Genomic DNA, 12500 nt, shown 5'->3' with positions numbered 1-12500 from the left:
TCCGGGTATCGGTCCGAAGACCTCACTAAATCATTCAATCGGTAGTAGCGACGGGCGGTGTGTACAAAGGGCAGGGACGTAATCAACGCGAGCTTATGACTCGCGCTTACTGGGAATTCCTCGTTCAAGGGGAACAATTGCAAGCCCCTATCCCAATCACGAAGGAGGTTCCACGGGTTACCCAGTCTTTACAGACAGGGATAAAAACACGCTGCTTCCTTCAGTGTAGCGCGCGTGCGGCCCCGGACATCTAAGGGCATCACAGACCTGTTATTGCTCTGTTTCGTGCGGCTAGGAGCCGCTTGTCCCTCTAAGAAGGGTGCAAGGTGCAGAGAACCACGCACCTATTTAATAGGCTAGAGTCTCGTTCGTTATCGGAATTAACCAGACAAATCGCTCCACCAACTAAGAACGGCCATGCACCACCATCCACCGAATCAAGAAAGAGCTCTCAATCTGTCAATCCTCCCAGTGTCCGGGCCGGGTAAGTTTTCCCGTGTTGAGTCAAACTAAGCCGCAGGCTCCACTCCTGGTGGTACCCTTCCGTCAATTCCTTTAAGTTTCAGCTTTGCAACCATACTTCCCCCGGAACCCAAATACTTTGGTTTCCCGGAAGCTGCCCGCCGAGTCATTTGAGTAACTCAGGCGGATCGCTGGTTGGCATCGTTTATGGTTAGAACTAGGGCGGTATCTGATCGCCTTCGAACCTCTAACTTTCGTTCTTGATCAATGAAAACATTCTTGGCAAATGCTTTCGCAGTAGTTCGTCTTGCGACGGTCCAAGAATTTCACCTCTAGCGCCGCAATACGAATGCCCCCGTCTGTCCCTCTTAATCATTATCCTGTATTCCAAAAACCAACAGAACAGAAACAGGATCTTGTTCTATTATTCCATGCACTGTTATTCAGGCGAATCGCCTGCGTTGAGCACTCTAATTTTTTCAAAGTAAACGCGCCGGCCAAAGCAAGGCACCTGATGAAGGGAACCAAGCCACGACAGGCATGATGTTCAGCACGGGCCGTAACGTGGTGTCCACGCACTTCCCGCCTGTAACTGAGATCCAACTACGAGCTTTTTAACCGCAGCAACTTTAGTATACGCTATTGGAGCTGGAATTACCGCGGCTGCTGGCACCAGACTTGCCCTCCAATGGATCCTCGTTAAAGGATTTAGAGTGTACTCATTTCAATTACGGGGCCTCAAAAGAGTCCCGTATTGTTATTTTTCGTCACTACCTCCCCGTGCCGGGAGTGGGTAATTTGCGCGCCTGCTGCCTTCCTTGGATGTGGTAGCCGTTTCTCAGGCTCCCTCTCCGGAATCGAACCCTGATTCTCCGTTACCCGTAACAACCATGGTAGGCGCATAACCTACCATCGACAGTTGATAAGGCAGACACTTGAAAGAAACGTCGCCGGCTCGTGGCCGTGCGATCAGCACAAAGTTATCCAGAGTCACCACACAAAACGGACCGAAGCCCGATTGATCTTGGTCTAATAAAAGCACCCGTCGCCCCGAGGGGCTTCGGGCTCACTGCATGTATTAGCTCTAGAATTGCCACAGTTATTTAAGTAGGAAGAAACGATCTAAGGAACCATAACTGATTTAATGAGCCATTCGCGGTTTCGCCTTGTTTCGGCATGTACTTAGACATGCATGGCTTAATCTTTGAGACAAGCATATGACTACTGGCAGGATCAACCAGGTAATCTTTTCGTGGTGGGTCGCCCAAAACCCTACCAACGCGCGGACTCGGGGCCACCGTCAGGCGCCCCTTACGAACCGCAAACACACACAACGCTTAGGAATTACTTCCAAATCCAAGAAGAAATGAAGCACGTTCGAGCGCGCAGCCGGAATATCCCCGACCGAGGTAGGTACCGACGCGGCAAGAAGCGCATAAATTTCTTTCTCTTCGTAGCAACAGAAAGTCGTACGCCAAAAAAATCATTGACGACGCCTTCGCAGCGTTGCCGAGCTTTCAGGTCCCGTGAGGACGCGAGGACGCACCCCGGCCTTCGGTCAGAACGCACTCGTCATTTCACACCGTTCGGTTAGCGCGGACGCTCCGAAACACCCTCCTCTCGCATTCGTTTTCAAGACACAGGTGCACCCGAGAACCGACCCCAACGGCAGACGCCAGAGATCGCAGGTACCTTGCTGTAACGACCATGCGGCGGAGGCAGCGGCCGAGACGGCGACGAAAGGCGTCGGCGACGTCGTCAGACGCCGCTCGCACCAATCGAACGCTCGACAGACCCCACCTCCACATAATAGCACCGATAAGTATAAAGAAGATCCTTCAAGAGCATTCTGTACATAGTTTGTGGTTATCAGTTTCGGTGACTGACTGACTGACTTACTGACTTACTGTCTCTCACTATTCAGTATCATTTATTTGTCCTTCTTTCTTTCTTATTTTTTTCCCCTCTCTCTCTCCTTATATATATATATGTATGTATGTATGTTTGTGTGTATATATATATATATAAATGTTCTTTTTTTCCTCTGTGCCTCTATATATACATACATACGTACATACATCCTACCCCTATAAAAAAAAATTATTTCTCGCTTTTTATTAAAAACGTGCTGACCCCAGCTTGACTCTGATTACTTCTTTTCGACTTTCAGTTCATGTTAACATGGTCAACAGAAAGTTTATCGACTTTGTTATTACAAAGTAAACCAATATTTACACGGGGCGTTTCATGCGTTTTGAATTGTGTCAGAGCCGAACAATGAGCGCTATAGTAAGTGAGATTGTCACTGCTTTTAATCCGAATGCTCGCGGTATCGCGCGTGTTTACGGCAGGCTTCATAATAGGCAATTTTCTTTCTTTACACTACTCTTCTTTGCTCACTTCATTGTTTCTACCATTGGTTTCGTTTGGAAGGCCCCGCCACTTAGTTTCCGACAAAGTCCTCTCAAGGAACGAAGTGAGAAGCACGGGATTAACAAAAGAAAAAGATGCGTGTTTTCTAGCGGTTACCCGTGTCGCTTTGCGACACGGGCTTTCTGGCGCTTTCAACTGGGCGAGAGCCGAACAATTTACCCTACTGCACTTGCGACGGGCAGCGCTTTCAAACGGAATACTGGAAATCTCGCTTACTTTTCTGGCAAGTTTGATAGGAGACAAATATTATTCTTTTCACGCGAATTGTTCGCTCTATTTCTAATCTCTCTCTTCCGTGTCCTTGGCATGGAACGCCCGCTTCGTCTCCCACAAAGTACTTCCGAGGAATCAAGTGCAAAACACGCGACTTTAAAATGTGCGTGTTTTCTAGCGGTTACCCGTGTCGCGAGGCGACACGGGCTTTCTGGCGCTTTCAACTGGGCGAGAGCCGAACACTGTACACTACTGCACTTGCGACGGGCAGCGCTTTCAAACGGAATACTGGAAATCTCGCTTACTTTTGTGGCAAGTTTGATAGGAGACAAATATTATTCTTTTCACGCGAATTGTTCGCTCTATTTCTAATCTCTCTCTTCCGTGTCCTTGGCATGGAACGCCCGCTTCGTCTCCCACAAAGTACTTCCGAGGAATCAAGTGCAAAACACGCGACTTTAAAATGTGCGTGTTTTCTAGCGGTTACCCGTGTCGCGAGGCGACACGGGCTTTCTGGCGCTTTCAACTGGGCGAGAGCCGAACACTGTACACTACTGCACTTGCGACGGGCAGCGCTTTCAAACGGAATACTGGAAATCTCGCTTACTTTTGTGGCAAGTTTGATAGGAGACAAATATTATTCTTTTCACGCGAATAGTTCGCTCTATTTCTAATCTCTCTCTTCCGTGTCCTTGGCATGGAACGCCCGCTTCGTCTCCCACAAAGTACTTCCGAGGAATCAAGTGCAAAACTCGCGACTTTAAAATGTGCGTGTTTTCTAGCGGTTACCCGTGTCGCGAGGCGACACGGGCTTTCTGGCGCTTTCAACTGGGCGAGAGCCGAACACTGTACACTACTGCACTTGCGACGGGCAGCGCTTTCAAACGGAATACTGGAAATCTCGCTTACTTTTGTGGCAAGTTTGATAGGAGACAAATATTATTCTTTTCACGCGAATAGTTCGCTCTATTTCTAATCTCTCTCTTCCGTGTCCTTGGCATGGAACGCCCGCTTCGTCTCCCACAAAGTACTTCCGAGGAATCAAGTGCAAATCACGCGACTTTAAAATGTGCGTGTTTTCTAGCGGCTACCCGTGTCGCGAGGCGACACGGGCTTTCTGGCGCTTTCAACTGGGCGAGAGCCGAACACTGTACACTACTGCACTTGCCATGGACAACGCTTTCAAACGGAATACTGGAGATGTCGCGTGCTTTACTGCCAAGCTCAATAAGAGACGAATTTCTTTCTTTTCATGGGAATTATTTCCTCTATTTCTAATCTCGCTCTTTCGTTTCATTGGGAAGGAACGCGCGCTTAGTTAGCCGCAAAGCAGTCTGAATTAATCACGTCCAAAGTACAGAATTTTACAATATATAGTGTTTTTACCGGTTGACCGCGTCAGAAAGCGTACCTTTCCGACGAGGTCTGTGTCGCTTTGACGTGAGCGGGAGCAACGCGATTTGGGCTAGTGCACGCGAGATTGGCAGCGCTTCCAATTCCAGTACTGTAGATATTGCGTGAATTTTTTACACGCTTGAGGATGTGGGATTTTCTTTCTTGTGACGTGACCCGTTTGTCAAATTGTGTCTCGCTTTTTGGTATCGTTTAAGAAGCCCGTCCGCTTACAATCCTAAAAAAGAAAAAAAAAAAAAGAAATTAGTAAAGAAAGACGCCCATACTTTTTTGTTGCTCTTTCTTTTATTATCTGCAGGATTTTAATTTGTGTAAGTTTTGTTTACCGTCCCGACTACGTAGGCGTTCGTACGTGCCCGTCCTCGCGCCTCGAATTGTGCGCGAGCGAAATCAATCTCCCCAAGCTAGCTTCAGAAATTGCTCGAAAATCGAACGTGAGGAAAGCCAGAGATACGTGGTTTTCACAGGTCGTGCAAGATTAATCCATAAAGTGCGATATATATATATATATATATATATATATATATACATACATACATACACATACATGATTTCTGCGACAAATAGGAAGACAAAAAGACCATGTTCAAGCATAATATAGGAACATTGACACTTTGCACACACAAGGGAGGTCAAATGGCAGGTTTTTCTTCCTTGTGCAGGAAACTTTATTGCAATGTCAGAAGGGAAGTTCCACTCTAGAATTGTGCGCTCAATAAAGGAGGAAAGGAAATGCACTTGAAAACCTTCACAGTTCAAGTAAGAAAACATTTCGAAACGACAGTTTGTTTTCTTGCAGGGAGGAGAAGAGGGGAGAGAGGGAGGGAGGGAGGGAGGGAGGGAGGGAGGGAGGGAAGGAAGGAAGGAAGGGGGGGGGGGTGCCATGCACGGTGAAGACCAGAGTGTCGAACCGAAAACCGAAGCGAACGAAAAACCGGAACCGAGGAGTTAGTTTCAGCCGAACCGAAACTGACCCGCCAACTTGGAACTGTACGGAAGAAAATATAACTGTCTATTAGTCTGACGATGAATAGAAGTACAAGGGTGTACGGCAGGGATAGCTGAAAAAAAAAAGGCTCTATGGACTTGGAGCGGCAGCCCAAAGTCGATGACGACGAAAAGAAAGCACACAGTTTCGGAAAACAGGCGGTAAGAAAGCGACAAATTAAGTAGCCGTCATGTCGAGTTGATTGCTTAGCTCTATTTAAGATGAAGGAAAAAAAAAAGTAGCACAATTGATGCTTACTTGCTAAATTGAATCAACCATTATCTTGTAAAGAAAAAAACCTCAAATGCCAATCACCTGTATTTAAGGCGACCCAACAGACTGATAACTTTTAAATTCAGGCTAAAATATAACACAAAAAAAAAACAAGGAAAGACAGATATGTATGTAGCTTGTCATTTACTGCTCCATCAAATTTAAATAAAGCAATTTATTTCTCGGCACCTGAAAATAAGCGAACCCTACAAATGAATGGAAAGATACCCGTTTGCACTCTTGAAATAGTGCCTATTACGAAAAGAAGCACCAGGTAAATATAATATCACTTTAGCTTCTTCTTTTTCTTTTTAATACGGTACGCTGTTGGTTCATCTTAGTAAAATATATAAAATAGCGCAAAAAAGACGAGGACAAGGAGTATACAGGACAGGCACTCACTTTCAACTAGTTTTATCCAGGAAAAGTAAACATACATATATAGCTTTTATTCACGATAAGTGCCGAGGGCAGCCGAGAAGGCGGCAATAGCCCCGGATGGTTTGATCGTGCTGGGAGACACCAGCATCCCAGCTCAAATATCTTCTACCCTTAAGAATATGTGCTGCTTTGCCTGTCGTGTGTATATACATGTTCACTTTTCCTGAATGAAACTAGTTCAACATCAGCGCCTGTCCTGTATACCTCTTGTTCTTCTAGTTGTTGTGCTATTTTAATGTCCTACATTACTTTTGTGCTCCCGCAAATCGAAGCAAACCAATAAAAAATTCGGTTCGACACTCTGGTGGAAACTAAAAGCTTAGAAAGAAAGAGGAAAAAAAGAAAAAGGAAAACATTTCTACAATAATGATAAGCAGGAGGAGGAGGAGGAGGAGGAGAACAAGAAGGCTAATAATGTGGAAAAAAAAGACACGACCCAAATAAATCAATACAAAGGATGGTATAAGTCATGCATACTTACCACATGTAAAATTAATTTAAAAAAAATTAGAAAAAAAATGTGTATTTATATATATATATAATTTTTTTTTTCTTTTATCCAGAGGCTTTGGCGCACGCACAGCACTGCACTGCACTGCACTGCACTGCACTGCACAACACAACACAACGAGAGACTTTCCACAAACACACCACTGCGTACGAGGACACGACCACGTAGAGCTGCACGAAAACAAGCGCCGAAACTTAAAAAAAAAAAATAAAAAAATCCTTTCACTGGACGGACGGCACAAGAACGGAAACTGCTCAAAGAGCACACACACACACGACACATATTAATGAATTAATAAGGGGCACAAGTAGAACCTAGTTGGGCGATACGTAGGACACGGCACCCACACCAGAGGCCTTGCACAAGCACAGCACTGAGCACTGAGCACTGAGCAGCAGGTCACAGGACAGATATGACGTCCACGCTGAGTAGGCCGAAGGCAGGGAATTACGGACGCACGCGAGGTCACCCACAGGCACTTTCACCGGAACCACGCCACAACACCACGCTGCAGAGCGCGCACTGCAAAGCGAAACCATGCGCTCACCTTCGGAAAGCACGGAGGGCGGGCGGCACAGAGAAGCAAAAAGACGTCAAAAGCACATCGCGATGAAGCGGCGGCGAATGAACACTACTCACTGGTGGAAATGGATATCTCCTCAAGCGAAAACATGCAATGACCACGCATGGTTTAAGATGCACGTGGGAGACACGCACACTTTCAGAAACCAGGTACGCCAACGCACGCGGGCATTAAGACGGACAAAACGCGTCGAAAATACATCGCGTGCAAGCAGCGCCGACTGCATACTACTCACGGTTGCAAAGGTTTCTTACAAGTTTGCACTCCAGAATCTTAACGCGTTGGAAAGCGTCCGAGCTCACCAAGAACTATCACTCCGCAGGAACAACGCAAAACAAAAGCAAAAAAAAAAAATAATAAAAAAAAAAAAAATGTAGGAGACCGCTAGATAGATGAAAACGCCGTCATACTTTGTAAACAGAATTTGGAAAATAAGTAGCGCCGCCAGGTGGTCGGCGCCCAAATAGATGCGGAGGCGCGCCTAAATTGTTTAAATATTTGCTGTTTATATGACGAGACGACGTAATGTAAAATCAAATAAATTAATTTAAACAAAAAGTAAAAACTAAAAAAAAAATTAAAAACAAATGAATGAATAGTGGCGTCATCTAACGAACCTAAAGCAAGGCTCCGGTTTTCGAGCCGTTAACTGCGCAGCGCCATCTGGTTTGGATGGTAAAAGACACAAAATACGCAAGTGACAATGCTACGCGAGAGTCGGATGGTTGTTTTTAGCGAATCGGGGAAGTACGCTGGCGTTGTGCTTGTTTACGTGAGCGAAGCGAACGCGAGGGGTGGCTGGACTGTCGCGACGAAGTCTCGACGAGTACACGCGTCCCTAATGGTTCAAGAAAGAAGAAAACTCGAGGAGCGAACACACTTCCGCCATGTGCAAGCAACGTAAAGGCAAGGACACTCGAGAGAGGCACACAGTTTCGTTTTCGTTGGCTCTGCAGCGTCAAAGCCAGCCTTCCTTCCTTCGACGTGCAGCTTTCGTTCACCGGCATGGTCTTGGTGGATGGATTACGTCCCCACACTTGTGAGTGAGGTGAACACCTGTCCAGAGTGTATCGTTCTATTACGAGCGCCTACGGATGATGGACTGTACGCCAGGATGAGATAGGAACGACTGACTCGTCGTCGTCTTTTATTCCCGCACCGCGAGGCTATGCTCGTGGTACATCCTCTTTTCTCTGCATTTAAAAAAAAAAGTGCAAAATTAAGATGACACAAAGACGCTAGTCAAAAATAAAAAAAAACAGGGACAAGAGAGAGAAAAAAAGAGAAGAAAGAAAAAAAAAACTACGGCATTTGCTGGAACGACTCATCATAACTTAGTCTCCGTGGAGGCTGTCTGCTTCTGCCCGATCGGCGTGATGAGGGCCCCTGCTGCGTCTGAGCTTGCGGTGCTTCCTGGTCCTCTGTCTCTTCATCTGTACCGTCTGGTCCAGGCGACTGCGGTCCCCCATCGTCTTCCGATTCCGAGTCGTCGTTTTCTTCTGTTGTCCTTGAATCATATTCTTCGTCAACTTTCAGGAGATGTTGCCTGTTGCGACGGAACGTCCTGCCATCTTCTGTGACGACGCTGTACGATCTAGGAGCGACGTAGGACTCGACAGTTGCTTTCGTAGCCCATTTTCCATCGTTTAGGATACGGACGGTGTCTCCTGGCTGCAGCGGCTCTAGATGTCGTCCTTTTTTGAGGTTCTGGGTGTGCTTTTGAACAGGCGGTGCTGGATCCGAAGAGAAGTCTGGAAGCAGGCTTCGAATACCACGACCCATCAAAAGCTCCGATGGAGAGCGACCGCCTTCCAGCGGAGCCGTACGGTAGCTAAGCAAGCCGAGCCAGAAGTCCTCTTTTGTTGATTGTGCTTTTCGGAGTAGCCGCTTCACCACCTGGACGCCTTTCTCCGCGAGGCCATTGGAGCGGGGATACCCAGGGCTTGACACTGTATGAATAAAATCATACCGCGTTGAGAAGTCTTTGAATTCTTTTGCAGAAAACTGTGGCCCTCCGTCTGTGCAAACTTCTAATGGTATTCCATGACGTGCAAATATTTCTGACAGTTTGGAGATCACACCATTAGCAGTTGTGTCACGAAGCTCCTCCACTTCGGGATAATTTGAGTACGCGTCATACACCACTAGGTAATGTTTACGACCAAGTTCGAACAAGTCAGCCCCAACCCGACCCCAAGAATGACCAGGCACCTCACGTGTATGCAGAGGCTCATCCTGGTGTCTGTAGGTGAAAATTTGGCATGTCTCGCATTTTCTGACTAATGCAGTAATATCCGCATTCATACCTGGCCAGTAGACTAAGTTCCTTGCTCTTGATTTACATTTGTTGAGGCCTAGGTGACCCTGGTGTATTCTTGTAAGTATTTCTTTGCGCATTGCTGCTGGTATTACAACTTTGTTTCCTTTCAACAAGACTCCATTGATGACCGAAAGCTCTGTCATAACGGACTTCAGCTCACCCCGAACTGGAGTTCCAGCTTCTAAACTGGCAATTGCCTCCTGCAGGACGGGATCGCCTGCTGTGGCTGCCTGCAGGCTGCCCAGGGTCCGGCTGCCTACCAGTGTTGAAAACACTGCATTTGCATGTATTTCGACGTCGGTCGTGTCGTCTTCTGCTTGGGAACCACCGGAGATTCGGGAGAGTGTGTCCGCGATCACCAGCTTCTTTCCAGGGACAAACTGTAAATCAAATTCGAACTTAAGCAAACGAAGAAATAGTCGTTGCAACCTTGGTGGCAGGTCGCCTAAGTTTTTCTTTGCAAGAGCGATCAAGGGTTGATGGTCAGATTCAACGAATATTTTTCTTCCGAGTATGAATTCGGTAAATCTTTCGCACCCAAATACAATTCCCAGAGCCTCCTTTTCGATCTGAGCATATCTACGCTCTGTGTCTGTGAGTACTCGTGATGAGTACGCCACCACTTTCCAATCTTTTCCATCATGCTGGAACAAGGCAGCACCGAGAGCAAATGCAGAGGCATCTGTTGAGACTTTGGTGGGTCGAGAGGGATCGAAAATTGCCAGGACCGGTGCCTCCGTGAGCAATTTTCGCAGTTGTTGCCACTCAGTTTCATGAACCTTCTGCCATTCAAAAATAGTGTCTTGTCGAATAAGTTGACGCAACGACTCTGTCTGCGTTGACAGGTTTGGCAAGTACTTTCCAAAGTAGTTAACAGCTCCTAGCAACTGCTGAACCTCTTTCTTACTCGTTGGAGTTGGTAGGGCTGCAACACATTTCACAAGTTCTGGATTTGGCTCAATGCCAGCTGCGCTTATTTTATCTCCTAAGTAGGTGATTTCTGTGACCCCGAAGATGCACTTCTCCAAGTTAAGAGTTAACCCTTCTGTTTGTAGAGCATGAAGCACAGCACGCAATCGTTGGTCATGTTCTTCCCGTGTTTCGCCCCAAATCAGGACATCATCAATATACACCCGCACACCTGGAAGTCCATCCAAAAGGTAACTCATAGTGCGCTGAAACACCTCGGGGGCTGAAGCGATTCCAAAGGGTAGTCTGAGAAACCTGTAGTGACCAAAAGGAGTGCTGAAGGTGCATATTCGAGATGTACTGTCATCCAACGGTATTTGATGGAAACCGCTGTTGGCGTCGAGCCGGCTAAAGTATGCGGCATGTGCCAAGTCTGCTTCAATTTCCTCTCTCCGAGGCAGCTGAAAATGCTCTCGCTTGAGTGCTTTGTTTACGTGACGGGGATCCATGCATAATCTTAAGTTGTTGTTTTTCTTTCGTACTATAACCAAGGGGCTCACCCAGTCGGACGGTTCTGGTGCCTTCGCGATGACACCTGCTGTCTCCATTCGGTCGAGCTCTGCCTTCAGAGGCGCACGTAGCGCGTGCGCCACCCGGCGTGCTGGCTGGATCACCGGTGTGGAGTTGTCGCGAAGAACCATCTTGTAGGCTCTCTTTGTGCAACCGAGACCACGAAAGAGACCGGGGAACTCGCGCTCTACTTGTTGGCGCTGCTGGTTCTCGTGCTCCACAGTGTTGACCCGGTTGACGAGGCCAAAGTGCTCGCATGCTTTCAGGCCCATGATGGCTTGCCTGCCCTTCTTTACTATAAAGAAATCGATGAAACCTTGTTTTCTGCCGACAGATACCGACAGGCGGACTTTTCCCAGATGTTGTATGATGCCACCTCCGTAGCTATGCAGAGTTGCAGTCGTGTGTTGAGGCCGCTGCTTTTGTTTGATCTTCATAAACAATGTTCGAGGGAGCAGATTGGCCTGTGCACCGGTGTCCACTTTAAGCTCTACCTGCTTCCCTTCTATCGTAGTATTCACGGTCCAGTCACGGTTGCCGACCGAATGCACGCTGCTGGTTGACAAAATCTCAAGCACATCAAAATCGCTGCTTGCCTCACTGGTTTCTTCAACGTCATGTACGCCAGACTGCTTAGTCTTGCAACATACTGCAAAATGATTTTTCTTCCTGCATTTTGAGCATGTCTTTCTGTAGGCTGGACATTGCCTTGGCGCGTGAGCTTGGTTGCAGAAGCGACATCTCGACTTGTCTTTCTGCTGCTGCTTGACTGTCTTAACGATTTCCACCTTGGCCGCTGCTTCACTTGACCCTTTAACTGCCGCGTCATTCCATGTTTTGTTGTGGACATTGGCTGTTTCTTCGGCCTTGCAGCATTCAACTGCTATTTCTAAAGTCAAATCCTTTTTCCGCAGGAGTTTCTCTCGAATCTTCTTGCTTGACGTTCCATACACGATCTGGTCTCGTAGCATGGAGTCCTTTAGGTCGCCAAATCCACAGGTCGCTGCTTTCAGCTGAATATCGCGGTAGAAATGTTCGAAAGCTTCTCCTTCCTCTTGTCGCCTCGTTCGGAACACATAGCGTTCGAACGTCTCATTGCATCTCGGAAGGCAGTAGGCTTCGAACCTCCATACCAGGACATCGTAATCTTGGGCTTCTTCAGCTGACAAACCAAACGTGTTAAATACCTCAATGGCTTCTTGCCCAGCGACGTGCAGAAAGATAGCGGCTTTTTGGTGCTGGTTGCGACCTTCCTTGGGCTCTGTAGCCAGAAGGAAGAGTTCCATCCGCTGCTTGAATTTTTTCCAATTCTCTGCAGCGTGCTCTCCCAGCCGCAGCGGTTCTGGTGGCGGAAGATCAGTCATGGTGCGTGGAGACTGAAGAT

At 47.3% G+C, this 12500-nt stretch overlaps 1 protein-coding gene and 1 non-coding gene across 2 annotated transcripts in view; both read right to left on the bottom strand.

Moving 5' to 3' along the window:
- LOC120847217 overlaps positions 1-1706 on the bottom strand; it is a 1816-nt gene extending 110 nt beyond the window's left edge. The window contains exon 1 of the ribosomal RNA XR_005717289.1: positions 1-1706. This exon is cut by the window's left edge and continues 110 nt beyond it. This is a non-coding gene — a ribosomal RNA (small subunit ribosomal RNA).
- A 6858-nt stretch (positions 1707-8564) lies between these two features.
- On the bottom strand, positions 8565-12156 carry LOC115332910. The gene is made up of 3 exons (XM_029995401.4): positions 11107-12156; positions 9798-10017; positions 8565-9266 (listed from the first exon to the last, which is right to left on the bottom strand). The coding sequence occupies exons 1-3, from the start codon at positions 12085-12087 to the stop codon at positions 8620-8622; spliced, it is 1848 nt and encodes a 615-aa protein (XP_029851261.3). The 5' UTR covers positions 12088-12156; the 3' UTR covers positions 8565-8619.
- Between the last annotated feature and the right edge of the window lie 344 nt (positions 12157-12500).

The sequence above is a fragment of the Ixodes scapularis genome, unplaced genomic scaffold (assembly GCF_016920785.2).
Source record: "Ixodes scapularis isolate PalLabHiFi unplaced genomic scaffold, ASM1692078v2 ptg001158l_1___fragment_3__unscaffolded, whole genome shotgun sequence".
NCBI lineage: Eukaryota > Metazoa > Arthropoda > Arachnida > Ixodida > Ixodidae > Ixodes > Ixodes scapularis.
Note: the sequence above shows the minus strand (reverse complement) of the source record. Positions and strands in the feature narration are given on the sequence as shown.

What these genes read in the sequence shown, in the direction of transcription:
- LOC115332910 (XM_029995401.4), bottom strand. Translation starts at nt 12,087, where the DNA reads ATGCTACGAGACCAGATCGTGTATGGAACGTCAAGCAAGAAGATTCGA. An exon ending in CACCAGAACCGTCCGACTGG is followed by an intron (nt 10,018 to 11,106) that starts GTGAGCCCCTTG and finishes TTTGATTTACAG; the next exon opens with TTTGTCCCTGGAAAGAAGCT. An exon ending in AGCTGGAACTCCAGTTCGGG is followed by an intron (nt 9,267 to 9,797) that starts GTGAGCTGAAGT and finishes TTATTCATACAG; the next exon opens with TGTCAAGCCCTGGGTATCCC.